General features: G+C 33.2%; 1 protein-coding gene across 3 annotated transcripts in view; it reads left to right on the forward strand.

The window, feature by feature from the left end:
* Positions 1 to 5,555: 5,555 nt before the first annotated feature.
* The window catches only part of LOC107031437 (probable LRR receptor-like serine/threonine-protein kinase At1g06840), a 14,907-nt gene continuing 5,783 nt past the window's right edge, over positions 5,556 to 14,679 (forward strand). The window contains exons 1-14 of one of the 3 annotated variants that reach the window (XM_015232816.2): positions 5,556 to 5,729; positions 6,430 to 6,532; positions 9,286 to 9,433; positions 9,704 to 9,775; positions 9,877 to 9,948; positions 10,376 to 10,519; positions 10,609 to 10,680; positions 10,830 to 10,901; positions 11,515 to 11,589; positions 13,282 to 13,350; positions 13,475 to 13,543; positions 13,699 to 13,770; positions 13,859 to 13,945; positions 14,065 to 14,133. In XM_015232816.2, the coding sequence (XP_015088302.1) occupies positions 6,439 to 6,532; positions 9,286 to 9,433; positions 9,704 to 9,775; positions 9,877 to 9,948; positions 10,376 to 10,519; positions 10,609 to 10,680; positions 10,830 to 10,901; positions 11,515 to 11,589; positions 13,282 to 13,350; positions 13,475 to 13,543; positions 13,699 to 13,770; positions 13,859 to 13,945; positions 14,065 to 14,133 (1,115 nt within the window). In that variant the 5' untranslated portion in view covers positions 5,556 to 5,729; positions 6,430 to 6,438. Of the gene's footprint in view, positions 5,730 to 6,429; positions 6,533 to 9,285; positions 9,438 to 9,703; positions 9,776 to 9,876; positions 9,949 to 10,375; positions 10,520 to 10,608; positions 10,681 to 10,829; positions 10,902 to 11,514; positions 11,590 to 13,281; positions 13,351 to 13,474; positions 13,544 to 13,698; positions 13,771 to 13,858; positions 13,946 to 14,064; positions 14,134 to 14,679 lie in introns of those variants that run through there. The other 2 variants (XM_015232818.2, XM_015232819.2) reach the window with 2 other exon arrangements.

Below are 14,679 nucleotides of genomic sequence, written 5' to 3' on the forward strand. Positions count from 1 at the left end.
ATATATATATATATATATACACACATATATATGTATGCACTTAATCTATAAAATCGTAGTAGAGATTTTGTCGTCTATTGACTCAAAAAAATTTCATTATTCACTAAACAATCCATATATCTTATGAGAACTTTACTAACTATATATTTCAAAGTAATGATAGTCATTACCTAACCGTTCCTTATGAACTTTTTGAATGTTGTCACCTTGGCAAAGTTATCTTGCTTCACCCCATCTACCTCATATCCATTAAGATCCGGAGAATATACGTCTCCATGAAGAAGCTAGAAAATGCTACCCATGAAGAATAGGAGTTTCAACCTTAATAACTTAATAAAAAGATCATACTAGTCACTAGTAATTACATGTCTGTAATGAATCGTGGAAACATATCTATTTTTAAGGACGCATACTCTCTTGCTGGTGCTTGGTTTTTCTAATTCTACTACTCTAATACTAATCATATGTGAAATAGAGTGACAAAGGTCAGATACCAATTTGTATCACCTAGATACCAATTGGACTCAAGTAGTAGCACGAAAGAAAGAAAGAAATGGAGTTTTCCTAAAGTCCTATAGCCTCTCGAAGAAAAGTAAAGGCGTCCCCATACCGTTCCTCAAGCCTCTACTAGACTTGTCTTTATGTGATGAGACCAACGAACCTAACGCACTGAGATTAAGTTTGTCATGACCCAAAACGAGTCGTGAGTGGCACCCATACTTATCGTCTTAAGTGGGCGAACCAACCAATTTAACCTGACTTACAAAATACAAGCATAACGCGGAAACTCAAATGTTACTAAATATCATTTCCCAAAACCTGAAAGTCATCACATCAAGGACATCTAATCTCCAATACTAAGTCTAAGAATATCAACTACACTAAAATAAAAGAATAAAATGGTATGTGTCCTAAAGTATACGACATCATGTCATGACCGAGAGAACCCAACACGAGCTTGAATGAATAGCTCATCCTGGAAATTGATATGCGGGAGGCTGGCTAGAGCAGAGGGACATCAGAAGTCATAGGTACATTCGCTGCATTTCATAAAAGGAAAACAAAGAAGAAAACAAGTAGGTTAAGGGGAAAAGAGAAGCACTTTTGCTACTGAGAAAGCGAACGGTCAGCGCGAAGGTTCAAGACATAGCCGAGCGTTAGCGCTTTGTACAAGGCAACATGTACTAAGTAAGTATCATCAGTCAACCCAAAATAGTAACTAATATACAAAGAATAATAGTACGAACTCAACTACAGCACTTAAAATATGATAAGAAACAAACAATATGAACAAGTGTCAACAACATTAAAGTAAGCACGTAATAAGTCAACGATATGAAGATCACACTTGAGGACTCATGCCTCCAAACCAAACCATTTTGGGAGTTGAGTTTTTTGAGATTGAGTACCTTCCATTAATTCAACATGTTTTTCCTTTAATATTATCGTGTCGGAACGTGACACTCCGATCCAAAAATACTGGATCGGAATGTGACACTCCGATTCAAAAATACCGTGTCGGAACGTCACACTCTGATCCATGAATACCGTGTCGGAACGTGACACTCCGATCCAAAAATATCATTATTTTATCATTTAATATCACCACATTTCCTCCGTTAATAATATTTCATCGAGTCTTCTTTATTGAAGGCATTACTTCAATAGAGATGGTTTAAGATTATAAATTCCACGGTCTCGAGATTTCAGGCCAATCACAAACCACACAAACAAGCCACACCACCACACAATCAACTACATAGAAAACTTCACAATATTATTTAATGCATATCAATCACTATTAAGAGTTTACTATCAAATAGCATAAACCATAACCTACCTCCACCGAAGAATCAAAGTCAAGCAAGCTACTTTTCCAATACTTTTCCTTTCCTCAATGCCTCCGAACCTTTCCAATCTATCAAGCATTTATGCATAATTTATAAGTTTACAAGCCTATAAATACTCATATTATTTTATGTCTAGCCCACACTCAAAAACTTACCTAATTCTATTATTAATTTCCTAAAGTTCAATCTTAAGGTAAGGCTTAATTCCTCCCATTAGAATAATTCAATGTACTCCATATAATATAACACCCTCAATACTTAATTACCTATCTCAATAAGTTTAAACTTATATTAAAATGTAATCATATATGAACAGAATTGCGAGCATCAATGGTCACTGCATAAATCTCAGTAACTAATTTATATCATAAATTGAATTTGACATATTCCACAATGATCTAATATTTAGTTTAACATTATATCATAATTTCCAATGATAATGGAAATCATTACCCACCACTATCTGTCTCCCACAAATCTTAAGACTAAGATTCCAAAACAAGGAAATTTAATAGTTTCCCTTCGATTCCACCGCCCCAGCTACAATAATACGAACCATTATAATATTAGTTTATCATCTATTAATTCACATGTTCACCTCTTTTTTTTAATAATTAACCTTATAATAATAAATTAATCGCTCGATCCATCATTAAGCTAATTTCATCACAGGCACCAACCCTAAGTCTTCATTCAATTTGAACACTATAGTATAGTAATAATTTAATTTTATTCATATATGAAACAGTCAATGTAACAAACACAAATAGAGTTGAAGATTCACTTACCAGAAGTGAGTTTGTCACTTTAATAGGTATCTATGCCGCTCTCTGTAATTCCGTTCTTCCTATCTGTTTTTTTTTTTTTACTTAAGATTATTGACTTACCCTAATTAATATACCTGGATAATAATAAAAAAAATTAAAGGTAAAAGTCACCCACTACTAATTATAATGTCATTTTCTTTAACCCTCAATTTAATAAATTATTAAAACTATCCCTTTAATAATATAAGTATAGTTACAAATAGTTTAAAATACTCATTTAAAATTTATCGAAAAGTATTTTATCAAATAAAATCTCTAGTACTCAAAAAAACCAAATGGGTTGTTACAGATATCAAGTAATATTTTTATCATGAGAGAAAAATATGTGTTGTACTATTTTCCTTCACCATGGTTTTATCCCAATTGGGTTCTCCTGGTAAGGTTTTTAACGAGGCAACATTCAAAGCGTATTGAAAGATATCTGTACTCTTTTTCCTTCACTAGAATTTTTTGTGTTATCTATAGACATCCGAGGGGGAGTGTTATAAAATATTATAGTATGGATGTCCACTACATTAAGAAGTTACTTTCACCCATTATCTCCATTTTTCTCCATTATCAAGATAATCATAACCTCAACCTTTATAACCATTATTCTTTTAATATTTCACTTTTATCACCTCCCCCATTATAATCATGTATATGACTAACCTTTTGTATGCCTTTATAATGTACTATAAATAGAGACATAAGGATTTATATTGTATAAACTTGAAACCTTGAAATAATAAGAAAAAATTGTGTCTCTTGTCTCCCAATTTCTATTGCTTTCATCTTCTATATTTTGTGTCTTATTTTGCCTTAGTTTTACAACAAATATATATATTTAATTAAGGGACATTTTAGCCATCTGAGTTTTGACTTATGGCCAATTCATTTTCAATGTGATAAAATAATACATGATAATATATATATATACACACACACACACACACACACCAAATGGAAAAGGGCCTAAAATACCCTCGAGTACTAGAAATGGAACAAAACTACCCTTCATCCACCTGTTGGCTCCAAAATGTCCTTTTCACTCATCTATTGGCTCCAAAATACCCTTGACATCCACCTTTGAGTTCAAAATTGATCACTTATTTAACAGTTTCAAATTTAAACTATTGAAATAATTTTTTAAAGACTTGGCTCTCAACTATTGGATATAATTTAATTTATTAATATCATTTATAAATCAACCCACTATCCACCCATTACTAATTAAACCCCACCCAATTAATAAATTAGTTATAATATTAAAAATCGTTCTAAACACTGCTAAAACACTACGAAACTACAAATTTATGAAAATGACATTCAAAATTATTCGAGTCCAAATTGAAACCCCAAATAAATTTTGGTTGGGCCGCTTATTTAGGAGGACACTTTCAATAGGATTCTCTTTAAAACTTGAATTAAAATTTTATGATTAAAGGTAAAGAAGTAGTACATCCCAAATCAATTCATGCATTCTTTTTAAATATAATTTTATAAATATTTATTATTTATTTTAAATATTAAAACATCAATATAATTTTTTTTAAAAAAAGTTATCTATTAAGTAACATCACATAATTTAGATGAATGAATAATTAAGATGAACATAGTCAGACTTTTAAGTTTATCGGTGATTTTTAAATAGATAATTGAGTTATAATAGATTTTGATTGAGGGACTTGAATGTATGATAATCTACTTCTTTTGACATTTTCACTTCAAATTTTTAGAAACACTCATTAGCAGTAGCTTTTCTGTTGTTGCATTAGTAAATGGGGCCAATTTATTAATTGTGTGTGATTTAGTTAGTAATGGGTGAGTAGTAGGTTGATTTATAAATTATATTATTAATTTAAATTATAACAAATAGTTGAGAGTCATGTATTAAAAAATATTTAAATAGTTTAAATTTAAAATCATTAAATAAGTGGTCAATTTTGAGCCAAAAGGTGGATGACAAGGGTATTTTAAAGCCAATAGGTGGATGACGGATAGTTTTGTACCATTTCTGATACTTCAAGGGTATTTTAGGCCCTTTTCCGTATATATTTATTTTGAGCTTGTTTTTACATACAATAACACATTTTAAGATTGTTTCATAACTACAGGTGTTAAATGAACGAATTGGATTGAAATTAGAGATATTAAAATAAATTAAAATAGAAATTGAATTTAGTGTTGACCCACCCAAGCTTACTTTGAGCTCAAATGAGCTAAAATTTACATCGGGTGAAGATCCGTCTAATTTGATCCGCTTAATCTCAATAAATTTAGCATACTATTATTTAACTTTTATAATCACAATTTAAATTCAAGTCAATCTTTTTTAAAAGTTACAAATACATAACTAAATTTTTAAAATATAAAATAAATAGCAATTCATACATTTAATATAGAAATATACATTACTTAAATGCAAAAAAAAAAAAGAGTTGAAATTAGATATTAAATTGAACTCAACTGATGATTTTCTTAAAATGGGTTAAGACTTGAATGAGTTAAAATTAAAATTTAATTCAAATTATGTTAAATCCAAATGTTAAAATACTGAATTGATTAAGCAAATAATAACTAACATAATGAATTTATCTTTAATTATAAAGTAAATGAATAAAAAAATTTAAGTTTTAAAAAGAGTTCGGGAAAGAAATAGTAGGCTGCTCCGTAGTTGGAAGTTGTACCTTCGACAAAAAAAAAAGTCAACATCAATCTAATCAAATGTTAACCTCTAATTACATATTTTATGTCTTGTTGTAACACGGTAACACTTTTTCCTACTTAAAACAAATGGTGATTAGATAACCCAACAACTTGTAGGACAAATGAGTTTACTTTTCCCCTTTGTTTTTTTTAGTTAATAAATATCTCTCTCTTTCTATCCAACTATTTTATGGATCAACCATGTCAACGACAACGATGCCATCTCTTACTTTTTGTGTACCATATTATTATTATTATTGGGCTATAATTGAATAACAGGGTAATCATCATAATCTTCTTTCTTCTCCAGGCTTTAGTTTTGACGTAAGTGAAATCATTCCTCCTCCTCCTCCTCTCACCTCAGGTATGCTAATGCTCTTGTTATTAAGTAAAAACACTTTATTTCAACCAATACTTATTAATTTTTCATTCATGAATTAACAGAACAAACTAACTGATTCAAGTCTAGCCCTTCCCCTGCTAATTAATAATGTAAAATCTTTTGAGGTCCACTCATTGATTTTTGTTTTTCGGTAGCATAACTTGTGTCATAAGCTTGTGTTGACTGACAAACACAAAATTGCCTACAAAGGAATATTTGTCACCAATTCCAAGTATTCATTCAACTTCTCTTTCCTAAGATTTCAATTCTTTGGGTATTGTTTCAGGCTATCTTAGCTTGTTCACTTCAAGTGTTTAATCCAAACAACTTTTACTCTGAAGAGTGACTACTTTCCTCGAATTAATCAACAAAGAACACTAGTTAACTTTTGACTTGCTGAAATAGTTGTTAGTCTGTAAAACTTACTCCTTTTTCGGTTAATTTTCATTAACTACCACATTCATTGCTTATAAATTTATTACATACCGAAAAGAATGCTCACCCACTAAGGACTGGCTTTAGGCCACAAGGTTGTGTACAAAATATAAATTTGACTTTTGTTTAGTTAAATCCTTAGTTAGTCACTAATAAAATTTCGTAGTTAATCTGGATATACAAGTGGGTTTTGGTAATTTCTAGCTTCATGAGATTGCAAACTTATCTTTGACTTAAATGTTTCTAGGTCTTCAAGATGACGCGGCTCAGATATTTTATATATGTTTTTGCTGCAGTAATTCATTGCTATATGCTTCTTGTGGCTGCTCAAACAACTGAACCCTCTGAAGGTGGGCTTTCTTTTAATGCTTAAATTGTCCTACTTGCAATATATTATTGAGTACATTCGTTGTTCGTGTTCCCTTAAGCATTTTTTTTTCTTCTAACTGACTTATATTCATTTGAAATTCGTACGTGTTCTAATTATTGAAAAGTTGTGATGTGAAATTGTAAACTGATAATGACATTCTGTGCAAGACCTCAATTGTATGGTTAAGGTAATGGACACTCTAAAGCTTTAATTATCTTTCTTGCACTACTCGGTGCTTGTGTTTTCTAAAGCTTTTTCTTCTCACTAACTTGTTTCGTCTCACTAAATTTCGTATTCACTTCATTTGTAATACATAATGATGAAGACATCTTGCAAGCCAACACGCCCCTCACGTGCAAGCTTGATTCTTTCTCATGGGCCAAGCATGTGAAGGTTCTTTTTGATTTGGGTGGCATCGAGATTGCATGGATCTCTGCCTACCATGTGGATTGTGTGACCATCTAATCTAAAGGTTTAAGCTGTTAGAAAGGACACACTTTTATTATTTAATTGTATTCTCAACACGACCCCACGTGTGGGCCTGATTCTTTTTCATGTGCCAAACACCTTGCTGATGATCTCATGGTGAAGCGGAATCTGTGACAAGGAATGAAGAAGCTCTGGCACACTTTAGTGCAGCTACTGGATTGATAGCAAATGTGGACAAACTTAACATATCCGTTGCAAGTATGAATAATCAAATAAAGGAGCAGCTATTAACAGTAACAGGTTTCTCACAAGAGGTGCTTCCTATTTGATATTTAGGGATGCCCGTATCCTCTAAAAAGTCGAGCAAGGTAGATTGCCTTTTACTCATTGAGAAGATCCCAGTGAGAATTAAAACTACATATGCTAGGCAACTTTATTTGCAGGGAGGCTACATGTGATCATTGCTGTTCTGTTTTCTGTACATAATTTTTGGGGTTCATTTTTCATCTTACGACAGAGTGTAGTGAAGGAAGTGTAGAGAATATTTTTGGGGAAGCACAGCTGAAAGAGAAAGGTGTCTTTGATTGCCTGGGACAGAACCTGTGTAACTAAAAAGAACAGAGGGCTGAATATTAAAGGTTGTGGGCTGTGGAACTTGGCAAGTTGTTGTGGCAAATAGTCATGAAAAAAGATTCACTATAGGTGAAATGGGTGCATGGAAATTATATAAAGTCTGATATTAGTATATGACTCACATGGCCCCTTTGGATGAAGCTTGTATTGGAGGAAGTCAAAATCTTTGAAGGATAAAATGAGGGAATGGTATGTTCAGGGGCGATTTGTCTTAACTTCTGGTGCAAGTTATTCCATCACTAGAAGTTATATTGCTCTTCTAGGTAATCATCCTTGACTACATGCTGCTTAACTTATTTGGAATTCAGGTTTACTGCCAGAAGACAGGTTTTCTATTTGGTTGGTTGTTCATCAAAGGCTGCTCACTGCTCACTAAGAAAGATAAGCCCACATGCACATACAGGTAGAAGTGTGAGAATGACAGTGAGGTCCATGTTTTCTACACGCTAATGTTAAGGCTCTCTGATTTTCTGAAGGCAGAAAGAAATCCATGTTAACATGATGCGTCATATTTGGGACTATTGGTACGTCAAAGGGAAGAGGCAATCTGGGAAAAGTATTTCGCAACTGTTGTTGTTCCTTTCAACCGGCCTTCCCTCTGACCTTTAGTCACCGGCATCCATTTTCTCTTTTTTGAGCTTCACAACAAATACCGCTAGTCCAAGCACTTTCTTTTGGACGAAAGAACTCACGATATTGGTATCACATTGTTTCATTTTTTTCCTTGTATGACCAATCATATTAACTTCATACCAATAGTTCAATTCAGACTTGACAACTAGTTTTGGAATTCTACCCTCCTGAAATTCTTCAAGGGAACACGTAAAGACAACGTGTTTCTGTTTATCTGAAATGAATAATTCAAGCAACAATTTGTATTATTTATAAACGTTCAAACGATACAACGATTACAAAGTTATGTAATCTAAAGGAATTATAAACTCTAATTCCTTCTACCCAAGACACAAAACTCCCTAGTTTTGTATCTTCTAAAGCTCTTCAAGTTCTTCAACTTGTCAAGCAACTCCTACCCAGACAACTCAGATTGTAAACAAGACTCTTGAATACAACCTCACAATTAATCACTCGACTCTCAACTCGCAGCACTCCCAAGTAATATCAAAACTCTCTTAAAACAATTAATTGTGTTTTGGTCTTCTTCTCTATGTAAGTGTGTGATTTACAACAGCAAAACTAGCGCCCTATTTATTGATCAAATTCCCTCAAAGTCTTGTCCAACTCAAACTTGACTTTGCCGCATCTTCAACTCCTTGTTTAACTCGAAATCCTTCTTCACGTAGAACTCCTAGTTGCACTCGACTTGGATGCATAAATCCTTCCAGCAAGTTTCCTTAATTAAGTAGCCACCGCCTCAGGAAAACTTGCGCGTAGTTTTCCTTAAATATGTAGGAAGTATTTCTGGAATCCATTTATAGTTGGACTAGCTGAAACGTGTTGTTACAACCTGTTCTACATAATCTTTCCATATTTCAAAACAATGAGATTTTCACAACTAGATATCTACTTTCTCGTATTAGTCCCTGGTATAAATCTGGCCGATCATGTCCCTTATGTAGCTAACACATTGATCTGTGAAATGTTAAGCCATGTATACTTTCTCCTTAAAGTGGTTTATTTTGAAACTTAACAAAGTTTTATTCCTATTTGCAGTTTCAGCTTTAATATCTGTTAAGGGTAGTTTGATTGATGATATGAAGCACCTGAATAATTGGAAACAGGGTGATCCCTGTACTTCACACTGGACAGGAGTTTTTTGCAACATTTCTGATGCTGATGGGTACTTGCATGTCAGGGAACTGTAGGTTATTTTTCTGCATTCTGTAGTATAGTTATCAGCAATTTTTTGTTCACTATGTAGATCCATCAGCTGCACAAAATATTTATAGTCTGTTAGTTCACCTCTCTTGTCATTCTAGTTTCTTTATCATTGTCTTAGATTCCTCAAACAAAATATATTTTATTTTTGTTGTGTGACCGCTATACAAGAAAGGCCGTCAATCTGTGGTTTTATTTTTATGGACTAAGTATGAAACACTGTCAAACCTCCTCCTCTTGACTATTTCTACAGCCGTTTCATGAATATGAATCTCTCTGGAAGTTTATCTCCTGAACTCGGACAATTTTCCCATCTTCAAATTTTGTAAGTTGTAACAGATATTATATTTTTACAGTTAATAATAGTATGATAGGTTTCATTGTTTGCTTATCTATCCTACTTGCTCTTCTTATTGGTACAACAAGAAATTTCATGTGGAATAATTTGTCTGGGAGCATACCAAAAGAGATTGGAAGCATCACAACTTTGAAACTTCTGTAAGTTAGACGGAATTTCTGAACTCAATTTTCCAGTGTCATTTTCTTGCACATTTCCCCCTCCACTCACCACCAACAAATGCTGAGATAATATCAAAATAGTGTTTATATTTATTATGCTGTTAACAGTAAAACCTGACCTTGGGCTGATTCAATATGAAATTCATATTATGAATAGCTGATAGTTCATGTGTAACCTCATATTGGAGGCCTTAATTGTTTTTCTGGAACAAGTTACGATATTCCGCTTTGGCATGGAGATACTATATTGTTTATTATTGTAGAGGAACAAGATTTACCTGAATTCTGCAGATTTGAGGAATTTTGGCCACTTGGAAAATTCTTCTGATGGAAAATTCATTTAGGAAAAAGTGAAGCTAGTGAAATTATTGATCTCAATTTTGGCTTGATCCTAATGTTCAAGCAGGCTTTTGAATGGAAACCAATTGACAGGATCTTTAGCGGATGAACTCGGTAATCTATCAAATCTCAATAGATTCCAGATAGACCAGAATGAGATATCGGGAGAAATTCCAAAATCATTTGCTAATTTAAATAAGATCAGACATATGTGAGTATTCATTTGATTGCTAACTCCAGATGCAATGAAATTTAAACTTTCATCTCCTTTATTTAATTTAACATATGATATGTCTGCAGCCACTTCAATAACAATTCACTGAGTGGTCAAATTCCTCACGAGCTTTCCAACTTATCCACTATTCTTCACTTGTAAGTTAACAAGAAAGATTCGTCTTAGCTGTTACTTTTCTAGCTGACACACAATCTCAGAGGCCTCTAGGGCATAACTCTTGAAATTAGTCTGTTTCTGTTAGTTACCTGATTGCTACATTGTCTTGTGACAATATCTTCTTCAACAGGCTTCTGGATAATAACAATCTATCTGGCTACCTTCCTACCGAGTTTTCTGCACTCGCAGATCTGGCTATACTGTAAGTTCCTTGTTTATATCATTGCAGATGCTACCCTCACCAAATGTTTTCCATCAAGTGGTTAAACAATCTTGACGAGTTATCTTTTTGTAAACTTTATACTGTGTGCTACTTAATTGCTGAAACAACTTCCACTGTACGTGTTTCTGTCAAGTGGTTTAACAATTTTGGCTAGTTCGTTTATAAATAGAACATAAATTCATGTTTGAATAAAAAAGATTAAAATAGACTAGTCATAGATTATGAAGGGCTATTGACATATTATTACTTATTTGTATTTGACTTCCATTGTCTTGTTTATCTTAGCTGTACTCACATTTATCACCCAAATAACACAGAGCATATTTTATGACACATCTTGTAACAGATACAGAGTTCAAGAACACTCCTGATCACCATCTTCAGATTTTTTTATTACTGTAAATCATAAAATCTATCTATCCCTCGCCATGCCTGATACTAGAAAATCTTTTATGAAGATGTAAATTGCCTTCAGCTTAAACCTTTCATGTAATCTGATAGCTGCTTTAGTTTTTATATATGCAATGTGTCTGAAGTTTCCTTTCCTGTGATCCATAGACACTAGAGTCTCATTCTCTTTTTCTTTATGCAGCCAACTTGACAATAACAATTTCAGTGGATCTGAGATTCCAGCTTCTTATGGAAACCTTTCGTCATTACTGAAACTGTAAATGCTCCTTGGAAATATCCTTTAGTTTATTATTTTCATTTTTCCTTATTTTATATGCCGTTGATGAGAATGCGTGTGTTGTCTGTAAGTGACAATACAGTTAATCACACTTTGAAAGAGCTAGTATAACTTCTATATTCTAGAGTGACGAGGGAAATGAATCCATGTGTATGTGTAGGCTTATGCACCATGACATTTAAAATCTTGTTCGTTCTCTCTCATTCATCATGTGGTTTGATATTAGGGTATTAATCCATAAAATATATTGGATTTGTCAGTCTGACCACTGCTTAGATAAGAATTGAAATTCCATCTTCATACATGTCACACATGATAGTTTTACCTTTCCTTTTCTCATAGAGTTCTCATATTTGTGGAGCCTGATACTTGTTTGCGAGATTTCTATAGAAACTTGCTTTCTGCTTATACTTAGCTCTAGCGCCTTTGTAGCTAGTATCCTTTTGTTTGCTTTCCTTTTCCCTTCCGTTTTTAATGTAGCATAAATGTTTATTGGTTTAAGACAAGTTTTGAATATTGTTTATCCGTTAAGAGGAAGCCATTGAGCGATAATCTTCAATACTTATTGTCTCTTCATGTAAATCCTCAGCTCTATCTCGTATGGTATAGATCTTCCTTGCTCAACTAGAAACATCTTTTTTAGACCATTTTTATTGCTTCCAAGACTAATGATCTGTCTTGTTAGTAGTAAATGTAGAGAGCTAAGGAGATCAAGTGTCATTATCTTTCTGTATATTTAGGTCTCTGAAATGCACAGCATAGTTATTTAATATTTTTGTTTACTTTTGAGAAATGATTTTGGAACATGCGTTGTATGTTAAAGGTGTGAAACTGCGAATCAACGCAGGCATTCTTTGATGCAGCCAATTATTGAAAAGTTGGGTACACATATGTTTTTTGCTCAAGGAGCTGTTAATTGTGTGACACCTGGCCATTTCTTTCGTGATAACGGTGGTGTCTTGTGAGGAACTTGATTGTTCCAACATACCTGCATTTCTCACCAGCTTAGGCACTAGGATAGCTCTAAGCATTAGGCATATAAGGAAGAAGATGCCTAACTCTTTTTTTGTCAGCTAGGATCAAACTCTAGATTTCCATGGTTCTATATTCATCGACCACTAGGCCACACCCTTGGGTTTGTATCCCTTTTCGACTCTCAGCTTGTGCATTTCTTCATCTGTTGTGTTCCCTTTCTCTCTTTTGATAATGTTTGACCCTTTATTTGGCTTGTGATTTCTCTTTCCTATTCAGTCTAGCAGGAAAATGGTATGAGGGTTCAATAAGTTCACTAAACATCTGAAGACTAAGATGCTAATATAGATAGTGATCAGTTCAATTTCCACCTTAAATTTTTTTAAATTGCATCGATCCTAGCAAAGCTCTTATTCTATTTTTACTTTTCTTTACATGTTAGATGATGGTGGAGAGAAAGGGTATGAAGGTATAACAGACAAAATGAATTCTTGATACATACTGTGAAAAGACAACTTACCAAAAAATTTATATATGAGACAGGAATAAGTCGAAACACAAGTATTTGGACTCCCATATTATGTGTGAATTTTTGAAAGATAGATTATGGCACATTTTATCATGATAGAACATAAACATGAAGTTAGGTCCTCATCTTGCATACTTATTGAAGATCAAATGTTGCTTCTGATATTGCAGAAGTGTCAGAAATTGCTCTTTGGAAGGATCCATTCCTGATTTCAGCAGAATTGCAAACCTAAGTTATCTGTAAGTGTGACTTTGTTATTGTCTTGTTCTGCTTCTTTTGATAAGCTTTATCTGTATATCTTTTTCTTCAAGATTGTTCAACTAGTAGATCTCTGAAAATGTCTAGCTTCTGCTTGCTATACAGTGATCTCAGCTGGAATCAACTTTCGGGCTCTATACCACAGAATAAGCTTTCCAACAATATGACAACTATGTAAGCTTTTTAATTTGGTCTTTGGTAGTTTCTTCATATATTTATATAAATTGACAGATGTTGGCTTTTGTTTCCACAACATTTGAAAACAGGATTGCCTGGGTTCCTTTTACTTCTTAGCATATTCTAATGTATATTTCAAATGTATGATGCAGTATTCTATCACATAACCGTCTTAATGGGTCTGTTCCCAAGAACTTTTCTCTCCTTCCTTCCCTGCAGAAACTGTGAGAATCTGGACTTCGTCTTGCAATATCTACTATTTCACTAAAGGAAATGTACCATTAACAAATTGGTGGGACAAATTTTTCGCAGGTCTCTTGAGAACAACTTTCTGAATGGTTCCGTTTCCACTGACATTTGGCAAAACAAGATCTTTAATACAACTTTCAGACTAGTGATGTAAGATGTGAAGCAGAAAGATCACAGATCTTATTTCAATAGAAGTATTTACTTCCAGAGTCAAACCGTTGAATGAGGACTTCTTTCTAACTACTCTTTCATTGATTTTGCAAACCTAGTGATCTGCGGAATAATTCAGTTTCAAACATTTCGGGTGCTTTTGAACCTCCTGTAAATGTCACACTAAGGTATGATTTCTTCTTTCAAATTCAAAAATAGAACAATTTGAATGTTGGTTTATATACTCATGGGCCACATAAAATAGGACAAACAAATGGGTAAAAAAACTAGAATAACAGAAGCAATATGCCATACCAAAAAAGGAAAGTAAGACGATTTTCCTCGTATGTGTGACAACAATTACTTGGATTACTTGAAGCACAAATGCATGAAATTAGTTCTATTATGTTTTATCCACACACACCGATGCACATGCTCTTAACAAATTCATATATGGTGCTTTATAAAATGTAAATAAAATGCAAAGCAGGAGGAGTTGAGAGCACCTTTGTGGTTTTCAGTTCTTTCATTGTTTGAAAAATTTAAGTATGCTTAAAAGGGGGTATAGATAGAAAAGGGAATTCTGAAATTATTAGTCACATATTTTCATCTAGTTGCAGTGGAAAAGGATGAAATGATGAAGATCTAAAGGGCCCTATAATATGGGTTATGGTCTTGTTCAGCGTAAATCTTGAAAAAGTACAACGCTTTACCAAATAATATAAATGAGAAGT

The sequence above is a fragment of the Solanum pennellii genome, chromosome 9 (genome assembly GCF_001406875.1).
Source record: "Solanum pennellii chromosome 9, SPENNV200".
NCBI lineage: Eukaryota > Viridiplantae > Streptophyta > Magnoliopsida > Solanales > Solanaceae > Solanum > Solanum pennellii.